A 15,898-nucleotide genomic window follows, 5' to 3' on the forward strand; every position below is an offset into this window, starting at 1 on the left:
TGAAGACATAAAGAGGGCTGCCAATGGGAGAAGAGTGGGGGAGGGGATTTCAGACTTGGTGAATGCCTCAAGGCCATGAAAATCACCACATGCTGCCCCGCCAGCCTGCCCCATTTTGGTATGGTAGCCAGCAGGGACATGTATAGCTGAGTTAAATGCTGTGTCCTTATTGACTCTCCTTTCTGTGCTATGGCCATGAATAACCTACAAGTGTCTTATTCCATTCCTATATTGTACCTAATCTACCAGAAGATCAGCCTGAGCCAGGTCTTTCCTACTGTAGAATAGTTACACTCTAAACTGTGGACTTTTTGCCTCAAAGGAAATGAGGTGAAACCTAAGGACAGGTTTTTTTGGGGGAAAGGGAGGGGAATTAGAGGTGGGAGATGAAGCAGTGGGAAGTTTGCACAAGACTCTACATCTTAAAAAATTTTTTTTCAATGAAAAAAATTCATTTTCTCTCCCACTTCCCACTCCTCCCCCATTAGAAAAACAAAACACTTGTAACAAATATGCATAGTTAAGCAAAACAGATTCTTGTGTTGGCCATGCCCAAAAATATATGTCTCATTCTGTACTCTGAGTGCATCCCCACTCTGTCAGGAGGTGGATAGCATGCTTCATGGATCCTCTAGAATTGTGATTGGTCAGAGATCATGAGTCTTTTAAAATGTAGGTACAGTTTTTAAATGGAGGTATAGTTTCAGTTTAAATGTAGGTATAGTCTTTAAATGTAGGTATAATTTCAGAGAAGCTTGGGAAGACTTGTATGAACTGATGCAGAGTGAAGTGAAAAGAACAAGGAGAACAATTCATATGGTAACATTTTAAAGTCTTTGGGCTCTTGAGATTTATAGCCCCAGTAGGAAAGGTAGGGACAACAGAGGTAAATTTCTGCCCACTTCACAGCTTTGCCCTCTCCCTGGAGGTATGTCTATTTTTTTCTCTTGCTGTAATGTAAGACTTGGAAAAGATCTTAGATATCATTTGGCCCAGTCCTCTTATTTTTAGAAGAGGAAAACAAGAACTGGAAAAAGTGAGCTATATTGGCCCAAAGTAATAAGTAGTAGAGCTGGGATTTGAACACAGACCTTCTTACAGCACCCTTTTTACTACCATGATCTCAAGGAAAGCCATTGGTCCTGAAAACTATGACCTTAGTAATATATGAAGAAAATGGTACTCAGTGAGACTTGCCTCAGGGTCATGTAGCTAGTAAGTAACAAAACCAGAAAGTGAGCTCAGGTTTCTTGATCCCAAGTCTCACACTCTTTCCATACTTCTCAGGCACTGAGTAGATGCTTGTCCCTCTGTGTACCAGGAACAATCAGAGAACCTCAAAGTTGGAAGGGTATCATCTAGGGACATCCCTCTCCTCAGAAGTAATGAGCACCTCCTCCCCACCCCAAAAAGCTGCCTTTTATTAAAGTATTAAAAATACCCTTATTTATTTGTTTACTTTTTACTAATCATTCAGAGAACACAGTTAGAAACAAAGGCATTTTAATGAAATAGCATAGAAAGAAAAGTAATAGGACATTTCCCCCATAAACTCAAAATACATTCTTGGGCAAGTATACATGCCATCCGTGGGAAGAGTAGACACAGCTAGGACACACTTATGGATGGTCACACAGGTAAGAATCAGATGTGGTCAGGGCATACACATGTAAAGGAGCATGCCTCTGATGCTTCACGGATGTTAATGTCTTCCCATGATGTCATCATGCTGTTCTCTGCTGGTGTCTCTTCGTGTGTAGTCTCTGCCATGCTGTGCCCCAGTGGCTTTATGGTCACTGCTAGGAATGACTCTGCTAGACATACGCTTATGGAGTAACTCCCTACTTCCAGGTTCAGCTGGAGTCCTCAACTGATTTGCCGTCTCTTCATAAGAGGAAGAATAGGTTTTCTCTTTTAACCTAGAGTCCAGAGGATTAAACTTCAGTACTTTTTAAACCCTTCACATTCCCAGTATCAGACCAGGGAAAAGCCTGTAGCTGCTTTTCTTCCCATAAAAAAAGGGAGAACTATTGGTTCCCGGAGTCTTAGCTAAGGGTGACTGTCCTCTCTGGGAGGAGAGTTTTTACCTCCATTGTCTGAGCACTTGGGGAACACAGAACAATCAGCCAGTTAAAAGCTCACAGCCATTTAAGCTGTCTCAGAGCATTGTGCCAGACCACCGTTTGACTTAGGGTTAGAAGTTCCTTCTTGTATGTTCTAAGTAATATTTGTCATCTCCCACATTAAGATATAAGCGCTTTGATGTCAGAGATTTTTTTTCTTTTTCTTTGCAGCCCTAGTACTTAGTATATAGTGCTTAATAAACACCTATTGACTGATTGTATCTTTCGATGATCGATTGATTGTAACTCCTAATTCCATTATGAGAATCATATGTCCCCAAACCCATTTCAAGGAGATTTGTACCAAAGTAATCCTTCAAGAATTAGGAGTTTGGTACATCTATTTTCCCCTCAGCTGAAGACTTTTTGTGTATCTCATGTAAATTAAAAGGAGGGGAGAGAACAAAAGAATCTGAGTGGAACCAAGGTACCGCTTTACTTTCCACCTTAATCTTTTGTTGCAGATTCCTATAGCTTTTATCGTATAGCTTTGGTTTCCCTTGCTTTCAACCCACTGTTAGAAAGGAAGGAAAGAAAAAAAAAGAGTGCTTACTATGTGCATAGGACTAAGGGTTTAAAAGAAAACATTATCTCACTTGATCCTCACAATGGACAGCCCTGGGAGGTAGCTGCTGTTATTATATCCATTTTACAGATGGAGAAATTGAAGTGGACAGAGGTTAAGTGACTTGCTTGGGATCATAGAGCTGGTAAGTATTTAAAGCTTGATTTGAACTCAGGTCCTCCTAATTCCAGGCCCAGAGCTCTGTGCACTATGACACTCCCTAGCTGCCTAGTGGGCTCCTCAAAAGAGATGTCAATAGGGATCTAGGTCAAACCATGCTGGAAGTCCTTTATACAACATCTAATCTTTGCAGAAAGACTTCCTATGGGGAAAACCCCATTGCTTCTCAAAGCAGCCCATTCTACTTGGGGACATCTTTAACTGTCAGGGAGATTTTTTTTCTTTTCTCAAAACTAAATTTGCCATTTTGCAATTTCCATTCATTGCTGCTGGTCCTGCCCTCCAGGTCCAAGCAAGTATTAAGCTTTCAGATCCTAGAAGAGAGCCACGATCCCCTTCCTCAAGGCTTGTATGGATGAATATCCCCAGTTTCTTTAGCAATCCCCAGATGGCACAAGGTTCGGGGCCTTCATCCCATTCTCATTGCCCTCCTGTGCACTTTTTCTAATTTATATTATATTTTCTATTCTATTATTATCACATATCATATCATATCATACTGTGTTATGTCATGTCATGCTATATATCATATCACATCATGTCATATTATATTATATTGTGTTTTATATTATATTACCTATAGCTTATATTATATTATAGTTTCTATACTATTATTATGCTATATGTTATATATTGCTATATATTATATATACTATATTATACTATAGTTTATATTATAGTTTATCTATTCTATGTAATTTCCAAACATTTGTAGTGGCAACTACACTGGCAATCTGCCTTACTACGAAAGATAGCTGTTTAAAGGGTCACCAATCCTTTTTAATTACATTCACTAGTTCAGGGGGAAAGTTGGCGCCCTGAACTTCAGAGAAAATACAAACAGAGAAATAAAGACCAACAGACAGGGCTCTGACTGCCTGAATCAACTATACACTTTACATACATCCCTGAATCAAGAGAGCCTTTACATCTGAGCAGTCAGGGAGCTCTGAACACATGGCCACTGAGAATCTCAACCAGGGAATCACAAGATCCTTCTCATAAGGGAGCTCCCAAAGCAAAATACCAGCTCAGAGTATACATTCACTTCTCAGAGCCAGGAGGCATCACAACCCTAGTAACTCAGTGCCTAATTAGAAATTAGCAAAAAATGTGGAAGTCTTCCTACAAGTAAGCCCCCCCCCCAAGCAAGCTTCCCTTAATGGGCTCCAGGTGAGGCCTATTAATGGGTGGGGGAGATCTTACATCCTATTAACATTACCACTTGCACTCAGAACTGAATAAAATACTCCAATGGGGTGGCTTAGTAAAAAGAATGCTGGGCCTGGAGTCAGGAAAACTCATCTTTGTGAGTTCAGCTGTATGACCCTGGGTTAGTCACTTAACCTCTGTTTGCCTCAGTTTCCACATGTGTAAAATTGGGATCATAACAGTACCTGCCTCCCAGGGGTGGTGTCTAGGATCAAATGAATGAGATAAAGTACCCAGCACTTGGCACATAGTAAGTGTTTAAGTGCTTGCTCTTTTGCCCTTTCCCTTGCTTAAACAGGACCTGTCCTACCATAGCCCTGGTCTTGGACACTATGCCTCTCTTAATGCAGCCTAGGACTGGAAAACTTTTCTGGCTGCCTTGTCACTGTTGACTCATATGGAGTCCGTCAAAATCTTTTTTCAGATAAACTTCTATCCAATCATCTCTCCCCTTGTTGTATTTTTGAAGTTGACATTTTGAACCCTAGAGTAAGAGTTTACATTTGTACCTATTAGATCCTGTGTCATTGAATTTGAGCTAGTGTTCTAGATACTCAAGGTCTTTTTGGATCCTGGCTATATCACCTAGTATGTAAGATCTCCTTCCCAACTTTGTGTCATCTGCCAATTGGATAAGCATGGCTACACATTTAGTAAATCATTGATAAAAGTATTAAATAGTTCAAAATAAATAAAAACATGACACAGATAATGCCAATATATGTTGTTGTTTGGGGGGAGGGTTGGATTTTTTTTTGAGGGGGAAGGCAGGGCAATTAGAGTTAAGTGACTTGCCCAAGATCACACTGCTAGTGTTAAGGTGTTAAGTGTTTGAGGCTGGGTTTGAACCCAGGTCCTCCTGACTCCAGGGCTGGTGCTCTATTCACTGTGCCATGTAGCTGTCCCCCCCCCCAATATATGGTTTGTAAGTCAATATGTACATGATTGTGTCTTTATATATGGTTTGAGTTTGACATCACTAATCTACTGGATAGCTTGTTGGAAGACTAGAGTTCAAATCCTGACTTTAATACTTGGTATGTTATTATAGGCAAGTCAGAGAATTACTAGGCTCCACACTTGGGAGGGACCTTGTTGGTGATCTAGTCTAACCCATATCTAAAAAAGAATTCCCACGACATCATACCCAATAACCTTTTTCTTAAAGACCTTCGATTATTTCAATTCTCTGAGCCATAATTTCCTCATTTGTAAAATGGAGCTAATAATGCGTTCACTTCCTCTATCATAGTTTTATTGTAAGGCTTAAATGAGATAATGTATGAAAAGTGTTTGGCAAAGTGCTACATAAATTTAAGTTTTTATTATCGATCCCTTTGATTCAATTCAATTTCAACAAGAAGTTATTAATTTGTCAGACACTTATTTGAATGACCAGAATTATGGATTAAAAAGTCATGAAGGATGGATTGGGGTGGGGGTTGGAGAGGAAGAGGACAGTTGTCATTAGTCCTAACTCAGCCCCTGGTGCACTCAGATTGCCCCAGTAATTTCCAGGACTAGACAGAAATCCCTCCTATTAATTACAAATAAATCGACTAAGGTACAAACAGTTGCAGTTGTCAGGTTTTCTAAGGCACAGAGGGATATTGGGTTGGCTCTACTGGATGCCCTTTTCAGTACAATTACCTTCTTCCTTCTCCCTTCCCTGTTTCTAGTTGTCCCCAATGGATGCTCCCTCTCTTTCCTTCTCCCTAAACAAATAGGAAGAAAAAGATAGAAAATGGAGATGGTCATGGTAGCATCTGTGGAAACCCTGAGTTCTTCATAAAATCACAAAATTCTATTTTGTGGAGGGGTCAAAACTGACCTGCTTTTGATTTCCTCCTGGCCCCATGTCTGACTTCCCCTGAACTTCAAAAGTCTGTCTTTCATCCATCCCTTTCCCCTTTCTTGTAGCCTCAGCACCTCGAACTTAATGTTTCCTTCCTTCTTTTGTACCAACCATTGGTCCTGGTACTACCCTCTGAGGCCATACAAAACAAGTCTACCCTACCCTCCTAACTCAAATCAACTTTAGGTTAACCATGCCCTTTGCCATTGTGGTTGCCCCCCTCTGGACAGGATCTGATTTCTGAATGTCCTTCTTAAACCTTGGTGCCCGGAGCTAAACACTCCAGTGCTCTAGGTGAGGTCTGACTAGAGCAGAGGACAGTGGGACTCTCACCTTCCTCTTCCCAAGAGCTATGGCTCTCCTATTACAGCCCAAGATTACGTTACATTACACTGATTCATATTGAGCTTCTGGTCCTCTAAAACCTCTAGCTCCTTTTCAGAACAACTTCTGTTCACCCATCCCTCCTCCAACACCTGATATTTGTGCAGTTGACTTCTTTTTTGTACTCAAATGTAAGACTTTACATTTATCACTATGAAAGTTCATTTTACTACATTCATCCCAGTGCTTGAGTCTGTCAAAATCTTTTTGGATCTTGACTCTGATTTCACTCAAGTGATTTTTTTTGGAGTGGAGAGAAAGATGGAGAGAAGGGAGGAGGAGAGGAAAAAAAAGAGGGGAGGAAAGAAACAGAAGAGAGGGAAGGGGAGAAACCTGAGAAAAGCCATTCCTTTCCAAGGTTTAGCCTACAGCTGAAAGAGGGAATCTTTTAAGAGGGAATACATTCTCTACTGAAAGTGTCTATGTTCCTTTGATGAGGATTTACCATGCAATCCAACTGCAAGGTATTTTATGTACAATTTGGCTGATAAGGCTTCCTGTCCCTGTTGTGGCCTCTGGGGCTATGAAAGGGCCCCTCCTCCTCAGATGCTTGGGGATAGAGCTTATTCCAAACGTACTTTTCTGACGAACCACAAGTCTTTTCATTCACTTACATCATCCTATTGAACTGAATAACCCTTAGCACGGTGCCTTGCAAAATAAGGTGTTTTAATATATGGTTATTGAATGGGGCATGAATGAATAGCTCTCCCTTCTTAGTCAAATCATTTCTACCTCGGGCTCTAGCTGTAAGATCTCCCCAGAATGCCCTTACTCCATCTGTGCCTGTCAAAATGCTGCCCATTTCTCCAGGTCCAACTGGAATGCTACCTCTTCTCTAATGATGCCTTGCCTAATGCAGGCAACTACGGCCTTCCCTTCCTCTGACACTCACATTTAGTTGAAAGATATCTCTCAAGGTACTTGTCCTATTTTGGCTTTTGCTATAGTCATTTGTGCAAAGCTGAACAGACAATCTTCCCCCCTACAAAATCTGCCCCTCCCCCAAACTTCTCTATTTCTGTTGGCAACACCATCCTCCCACTCACTCAAGCACTTTACCTGGTGAATCATCTTTGACTTTTCTCTCTCCTTCACCTCCCTACAATCAAATAGTTGCTACGTCCTGTTTGTCCACCACAGAAATCTTTCCCATTATTCACTTTACCCTCCTAGCTGAAAATTACGTCTCCCTTCTAAAATTCCTCGCAGTATTTTTGAGGACTTCTACTTTGCATTGGTCATTCCCTTGCATCATACTCACTTGATTATATGTCATTCTCCCTATTTATTAGGTCTCAAGAGTAGGATTTGCATCAAATGTGTTTATATTCTCTATACCTAGCATAATCCTTTGAATGGAGTGGGCACTTGATAAATGTTTGTAGACCTGAATTATCCTCCTACTAAACTGTAGATTGCTTGAGGATAGTGACTGTGATTTGTTCATATCTGTATCCCCAAGTGCACCCAGCACAAGACCCATACTGTAGTAGGCAGGCACACAGTTGTTATGTGTTGGATTGAACCACAAAGAAGAATGGTAAGGGTTGTTGGGCCAAAGGGCTATGAATTCTCCAGGGATCAGGAGGTGAGTAGACTTGGGCAAGAGGACAAGGATGTTCTTAGTCCAAGAGAGCTTTTAGTGCTAAGAATTTCTCAAGGGATAGAGAAGGATGATCTCTTTAAACCAGCTTACTGGTGAGCTCCAATATTACTCAAGGGCCTTCTGGCATAAAATCTCTCTGCCCAAATTTCACCATCAGAGTTTTGTCCCATGATGTTACTAAACTCTTCTTTTAAAGTATAAATATCCTTAAAAAGCGAGGGTTTCACTCTCAGGGATCCCCATCTTACTGACGAATTGGTTTGGTCAGGTGTTTTCCTCTGAAACAAACAGCTAACATTAGATTCTTAAGGAATGGGAATTTTGTAGAATATTGAGTGGAAAGCACTTTTGGAGCATGGAACACTGTCTTGCAGAGTGGTCTTATGTGAGAACTTGGAGGGTGTGTGATGGCAGTGGGCCCTGGGCCAAGGGGCTCTGGGTGCCTAGTGCCTGGGAAGTGAGAGAGGGGCACAAAAAGAGAAGAGGGACTGGTTGGGGGTGGTCTACACCTATAACTCCTGCTACAGGGGAAATAAAACTGTTGGAACACTTAAACTAGGGAGTCCTGAGCAAGACTAAAACCAGTGGGGGTGGGGAAGTCCACACTAAGGCTGGTACCAATATAGTGAGTCCCTTGAAGGTGAATGGTGTCACCATATTGCCTAAGGATAAGTGAACAGGTCAAAGCTTCCATGCCAATCAATGGTGGAATTAGGCCCATGAGTAGCTGTTGTAATTTCCAACCTGAATGAGATAGGGAGACCCAGTCTCAAAAAAAAAACCCCAACAACATGGAGGGGGATGGAGTGGGAAGGATGCCAAAGATAAACTTCTCCTACTTTTCCATTTGTCAGAGGAAATTTGCTGAGGCCACTAGGTGGTGTTCCCAGGGACTTAGGACATTGACACTTCTTCCCTTGCAGAAATACAAATAGAAGTCACAGTTGCCCATTGGGTCATCCAAACCTGCTGAGGGTCACCAAAATCCCTTCCTAGAAAGGGTCAGAATCCATCTATCTCTACCTCAGTTTTCAGTAAGACAAAAACTTCAGTGACATTTTAATTTTCCTTTATCTTCCTCAGGCATCTGTCTCAGGATAGGTCACTTCTCTGGATAGGTTCCTTCTCTGGGGCTCTTTTAACCAGAAGTCAAGGTGGCACAGGCATCATGGCTGTTGGGTATAGCAGAAATAGCACTGAACATGGAGAAGACTTGGATTCAAATCCTGTATTGCAGACTTACCAGCTTGGTGACCTGGGGCAAGGCATACTACTTCTCCAGAATGCTGCTTCCTCATCTGTAATGTGAAGGGTTTGGATTAGAGGATGTAAATATATTTGCAGACATTAATGAAGTGCCCATTGAGTGGAGAGCATGGCGCTGAGTGTGGAGAAAGATTCTAAAGTTAGATAAGTTTTGCCCTCTGTCCTCAAGGAGGGTCTGGCTAACTAAACAAAAAAACATCAGACAAAAAAGCAACTTTCTGAAACTATAAATTACAGATCTTTGTTAGCAGAGGGGTTTCCTCACCAGGAGTCCCCTATACCCATGAAATCACAGGCCTGCTTAGGAAAGGTAAAGGAGGAGAGAAGAGATGGAGAGGGAAAGGGAGGAGAGGGAGAGAGAAAGAGAAAAAGAAAGGGGAGAAAGAGAGAGTAAGAGGAGGGGAGAGAGAGAGAAGGAGGAAGGATGGGGAAGGGAAAGGGAAAGGGGAAAGAAAAAAAATGAAGGGGAAGGAAAGGGGAAGAGAGAGCAGAGGAAGAAAAGAGAAGGGAGAGGAGGGAAAGAAAAAGGAAAGTAAGGAAGGAAAAAAAGAAACAGATATAAAACAAAGTGCTGTGTGGTTGGAGGGGGAGGAATCTATCTCCAAGATGGTGAAGGGGAGAAGGGTTCCTAAAGAAGATGTCATTTGAGTGAAGCTTTAAAGCATAGGTAGGAATTGATGAGGTAAAGAGAAGGAGAGAGAGTATTCTAGGCATAGGGAGCAATCTAGCTCTAATATTCTGTGAAAGTTATGAAGTCATAATAATAGTTCTTTATAGAGAGTTTCCCATAGGCCTTTAAAGAGAGGCTTTCATGTGGTATAGTGAATAAAAAGTTGGCCTTGTGCATCAGAAATACCAGAATCTGAGTTCCTCCTTTGATACTGTATGAACTTACTCAAGTCATTTTACTTTATCCAGCCACATTTATCTCATCTGTAAAAGGATGATAAATAATAGCACCTACCTTAGGAGTTGCTGGGAGGATGAAACATGCAAAAAAATAAAAAAGCTTGGCAAACTTTAAAGTGCTGTATAAATATTAGCTGTTATTATACTGCCCCCCTCCCTGACTGTGAGTAGGAGTGAGAAAAGTCACTAACCACTGAGAGGGACCAAGAAAGACCTCATGCAACTGTAGATGTATGAGCTTTGCTTAGAAGGAATCTAAGAATTCTATGAGTCCAAGGACAAGGTCAAGTGAATTCGTGCATTTGAGACATGGCAGACAGCCTGTTCAAAGGTGCGGAGGTGGGAGATGGAATGTTCTGTGTACTCACCATAGGGGACTACCACCACACATTAATTACTCTAGGATTCCATAGCAGCATTCCTCTCATCTCTTCCACATTTCCGTTTTTGTTCTCTGAAACACATTCCTGCTAAGGTGTTAACTGACAATTATAGAAGGCGTGTTAGCCATGAATAACTTGAGTATTTGTGTTTTAAAAGGTGCTTCTAAGAGATGGAAAAGCCTCCAGGCATCCTGGAAGGGGGAAGTCCTCAGAGAATCTCAAAACTGGCAGAGACCTTAGATGCCATCTAGTCTCTCTTTTAACAGATAAAGAAACCAAGGCCCTTAGACTTGCCCAAGCTCACAGGGCATGTAAAGTGAAGTACTGGGATTTCAACTCAGACTTTCTAACTTCAAATCTATGGCAAAATTTTGCAGGTTTTATTCTATAGAATCAATAGTTTTGGTCCCCTGAAAGCAACTAGTCCAAAATTTTTCATTAATGTTTAATTCTCACCCTGACAATACTAACAACTTCAGGAGTTGAGGTTGGAGACGTATTCCAGGGTTGGAATGAAACTCAGAGAGCCCATCCTCAAGCCAAAGCATGAATCCCTTCTATGCCCCTACCTGATGAATGGTTATCTATCCATCATTTGAAAAATCTTTAGTGATGGTGAACTCGCTACCTCAAAATCTTATATTTGGATAGCTCTAATTGTTAAAAAAAAGTTCTTTCATAAACTTCATAGACTTACGTGAACTGATGCAAAGTGAAGTGAGCAGAATCAGGAGAACATTGTATACAGTAACAGCAACATTGTAAAGATGATCAGCTGTGAAAGATTTACTTACTCTGATCAAGATAGTGATCCCAAATAATTCCAAAGGACCCATGACAAAAATAATATTCACCTCCAGAGAGAGCAAATGGATGAACTTTGAATGCAGATTGAAACATACTTTTAAAACTTTCTTAATTTTTCTGTTTTTGTCTGTTTTCTTCTGCAACATGGCTAATGTGGAAATATGTATTGCATGAAGTCACAAGTAGTTGATATAAAATTATTTGCCTGCTCAAGGAGGTGGGAGGGATAGGAGAGAGGGAGAAAATTTGGAACTCAAAATGTTAAAAAATGGATGTATTAGGAAATTAGGAAAAACCTAGGCAGATTGCATCCTAGAAATTTTAACATAGCCCTACCTGGAGTCTTCTTCATCTCCCCCCATCTCCTGGACATCAGTATGGTGATAGCTCGAGATGCCCTTGAACATATTTAGGTGCCTCCTTTCTCCCCTACTCATTCTCCAGACATATGCCTCTGGGATACTGGGTCAGAGGGTGGGGTGTTCCTTTGCAAACTTTGCCTTGGAGGTCTAACTTAGGCTCCTGACCACAGTGATTTGTTTATGAGAACTTTATGTCTTAGGACCTCAGTCCTTCCCTATCCTTCACTGGTCATCCTCAAATAACCCTTACTTGTGAATGGGGAGTGGTTGATACCTAAAAATATCTTTGTCCCATATCAAATTATACACCTAATACCCAAACTCACAGTGAGGCGACAAGGTAGCCTCTGAGGCCAGCACAGAAAGAAGTCTCATTTTAGCCACAGATCAGTGCTTTGGAGCTGGCTCAGGCTGGAGAGGATGGAGTGAGGTTCTTTCTATCCATCTATCGATGATTCAGTGGCTGACACTCAGTTAGCCTTTGGGGTCAAGTGGAAAAAAGTAACAGCAGGGTTTCTGGCCCAGCCACTGACTAGATCAGGCAAGAAAGGACATACTGGCCTGTTTTCACTTGTCAGGAGTCATGATAACAACTCAGCTTTGATTTCTTTTGCCCTTTACATCTGAGAAGCTCAGAGCACTTTATAGACATTCCTCCAGACATTACCTCCCTGACTCCCTGCAAAGGGACAGGTCAGATGGGGACAAACTCAGATTTCCTGGTGGATATTCCATCTCCCTTAGTTCCCCCAAATTCTCATTCCTCCCAATTGTGGAGGCAAGTCAGGAAACAACAGTTTCTCCCTTCATAAAATGAGGGAGCTGGGTATAATGATCTCTAAAATCTGTTTGGGCTCTAAATCCTCTGACCTGGGGGCAGGAGAATTCACATCCTCCAAGGAAAGGAGTTTGATTTCTCTTCCTCATTCCACCAGGAAAAACTAAAGCATAGATCAAGCCTACTTGCACTGGGGGGAGGGGGAAGAAATAGACAGTAGATGACAGGGAGAGGGAGGGTGGAAATAAATGGGAGGGGAATGTTTGATAATCTACATCTCTCTTATTGACAAACTAGGAAGTCAGGGTGAAAGGTGCCCCAGATTGAGCTTTCTGATGAATGACTAGATCCTAATTGACCAATTTAGAGAAGCAAAGGACTATGGGGTCCTAATTGCCACTAAGAGTTATATAATAACTAAGCACATCGTTAATTGTCCTAATCAGAACAGGAGGACTTATCTAATCAACTTGGGGATGGGACTCCTCCTCAATTTCAACACTCTTTGGAATGAATTGCTAACCAATTAGGGCTCCATGGAGCTGAATTCTGATGGGAAAACTCCCCAGAATAGCAGAATGAAACAATATGAAACCACATCCTAGAGCAAGGGAAAGATTATTGTATGTAGAGTCAGAAAAGGCTGGATTCAAGACAGGGTCACTTGTGTGACTTTGAACAATTCACCTAATTTCTCTGGGTCTCACTATCTTGGCATCATTAATGGATGTTGGGATCAGATGCTCTCCAAGGTTCCTTCCAGGTCTAAATCTTTAATCTTATGAGAATCCTGCCTCTAAAACTTACTAGCTGTGTGATCCTGAGCAAGCAACTGTCACCTTCCCTGAGTTTCCAGTTCCTCATCTGTAAAACAGAGATAATAATAGCAACTTACACCACAGGGATGCTGTGAGGACCAAATGAGAGAATGTATGTAAAGTACTTTGCCAACTTAAAGTGCTATATAAATACAAAAGACTGATGATGATGATGAAGATGATAACCCAGGACACTATTCTTCCTTAGCCAGTTAGGAGAGAAAGCTCTGAAGATCATCAGTTAAAATGAAAACTTGGGCAATTCATTAAATGTGAAATTATCTGGACAATTGGCATTGACTACTATGGTTTTAGTTACTAGCACTCAATGTTAGGTAGTATGATAGAATGGAAAATAATCGGGCTAAGATTTGTGATATTGGGATATTGGACCCAGCACTGAGACCCACTCTCTGAGTGACTTTGAGCAAGTCACTTCTACTCTCTGAAACTTTCTTCATTTTTAAAATTAAGGGATTGGACTGGATGATTGAGCTGGAAAAGGAGATGACAAATCATTCCAGCATCTTTACCAAGAAAACCCCAAATGGGGTCATGAAGAGTCAGACATGACTTAAATGACTGAACAACAACTTCCAGAACTTAACTTGTTTATTCTTCCACCCAAATTCGTCCCTCTTCCTAACTTCCCTATTACTGTTTGGGATACCACCATCCTCCCAGCCACCTGTGCTTACAATCTAAGTGTCATCTTTGACTCTTAACTGTCTCTGGTGGCACAGTAGACAGAGTACTGAGTCTGGGGTCAAAAAGACCTGAGTTCAAATTCTGCCTCAGATACTAACTAGCTGTGTGACCCTGGCCAAGTCACTTAACTCTGGCCCAGTTTCCTCATCTGTAAAATGAGCTAGAGAAGGACATGGCAAACCACTCCAGTATATTTACCAAAAAACCCAAATGGGGTCATGAAGAATCAGACACAACTGAAATTACTGAAATAACCACAAACTGGCTGCAACCTACCATTTCATACACATACTGTCTGGTTCAGTCAAACTGACATTCTTGCTGTTGCTCCCATGACATTCCATCTCCCATATGTATAAATTCTCACATTCTACATTCCTGGAATGCCACCCCTTCTGACGTTTATCTCTTAGAATCTCTAGTCTCTTCCAAAGCTCAGCTCAAATTCCACTTTCTACTGTACATGAGACTTTTCCTGATGATCCACCCCCAGATCCTAGTGCCCCACTTGTTAAAATGCCTCATAATTATTTTGTATATTATGATATATCTATATATATACAGAGACAGAGAATACAAGTATATGTGTATGTGTGTATATGTATCATAAATACATATACACATACCTGTAGTCTACCCCCAATAAAATGTAAGTTTTTTGAGGGCAGGGACTATTTTGTTTTTGTCTTTTGTAACCACAACACCCAGCACAATGCCTAGGACACAGTAGGTACTTAATAAATGATTATTTATTGATTGCTTTCTACTAGAGGCAGTATGGTGTAGTAGAAAGAGCAGGAATCCTAGCTCTGTGACCAGGAAAAAGGCCCTTGCCATATATGAACCCCACTTTTCTATTCTATAAACTGGGAATAGTGACATTTATCTCAGTAGTACTTTTTCATGTATAAGTAAAATTTAGAGTTTCATTTAGAGGAAATAAAGTGCTCTGTGACTGTCAGCAATGAATTTCTTACCTTTTTACCTCTTCTACAACCCAAACCCACCAAATCCATCTTCTTCATTTCCTCTCACTTACTGTAGAAAGGACTTGGTTTTCTCCTCCCATCTAAGTCTTTTCTCCAGCCCCAGAAATCCTGGAGCCAAACCTTGCACCCAGACAGATATCCAAGCTGAGAGCCAGCTGTTCTTATTTAAGGGGAAAGATCCTAATAATGAGCGTCCCACAGCTGGACTGAGAAACCGTTCCCATGACTATCTGACACTCTTGTTTGTTAAGACCTGTCCTGATTCCAGATCCATAAATAGTGATTTTTGTTTGGAGGACAAGTAGCATGAAACATGCCGTCAAACAGCCATCTTGGCTGGTGGTGGAAAAATGGCCACCCCATGAGGCTACTGTCACCCATGGGGAAGAAGTCAAGGAAAGGTCAGGCCAAGAGGGAGCTTATCTTTGGTATGGCCATCAGGAAAATATTCTAGTAGTCTACTCTTTGAACTAATTGTTATTGCTAACTAAGTTCTAGGTTTAGCTCTTTCTAAGTTGCTGGAGTACTCTGTTAATACTCTGAAAATTTTTGCATCTAGAGTGAAGCCTAGGTGGACTGACCTAGTTATGGTTTATGATGTCCACACCAAATCTCAACAAGCTCTTTATTTCCAAAGGCCTTAAGTGAGGCTAAGCAAGGTCCATGGAGGAGAAGGGAAAAAAAGAATAGAAAGATAGGGAAGATGAGGAGAAAAGAATGAGATGCTTCTGGTGGAAAATGAGAGAGACAGAGAGAGAGAGAGAGACAGAGAGAGAGACAGAGACAGAGAGAGAGACAGAGAGAGAGAGACAGAGACAGAGACAGAGAGACAGAGAGAGAGACAGAGAGAGAGAGAAAGAGAGAGACAGAGAGAGACAGAGAGAGAGAGAAAGAGAGACAGAGAAAGAGAGAGAGAGAAAGAGAGAGAGACAGAGAGAGAGACAGAGAGA

General features: G+C 41.3%; 1 protein-coding gene across 1 annotated transcript in view; it reads right to left on the minus strand.

Moving 5' to 3' along the window:
* Nucleotides 1-1,510: 1,510 nt before the first annotated feature.
* The window catches only part of KCNC4 (potassium voltage-gated channel subfamily C member 4), a 68,499-nt gene continuing 54,111 nt past the window's right edge, over nucleotides 1,511-15,898 (minus strand). The window contains exons 4-5 of the mRNA XM_069090407.1: nucleotides 9,172-9,226; nucleotides 1,511-1,919 (exon numbers count right to left, since the gene is read on the minus strand). Of these exons, the coding sequence (XP_068946508.1) occupies nucleotides 1,703-1,919; nucleotides 9,172-9,226 (272 nt within the window). The 3' untranslated portion in view covers nucleotides 1,511-1,702. The remainder of the gene's footprint in view (nucleotides 1,920-9,171; nucleotides 9,227-15,898) is intronic.

The sequence above is a fragment of the Petaurus breviceps genome, unplaced genomic scaffold (assembly GCF_028583685.1).
Source record: "Petaurus breviceps papuanus isolate PSGF00001 unplaced genomic scaffold, PetGlider_PUasm1.0 186, whole genome shotgun sequence".
In the NCBI taxonomy this organism is placed as follows: Eukaryota; Metazoa; Chordata; class Mammalia; order Diprotodontia; family Petauridae; genus Petaurus; species Petaurus breviceps.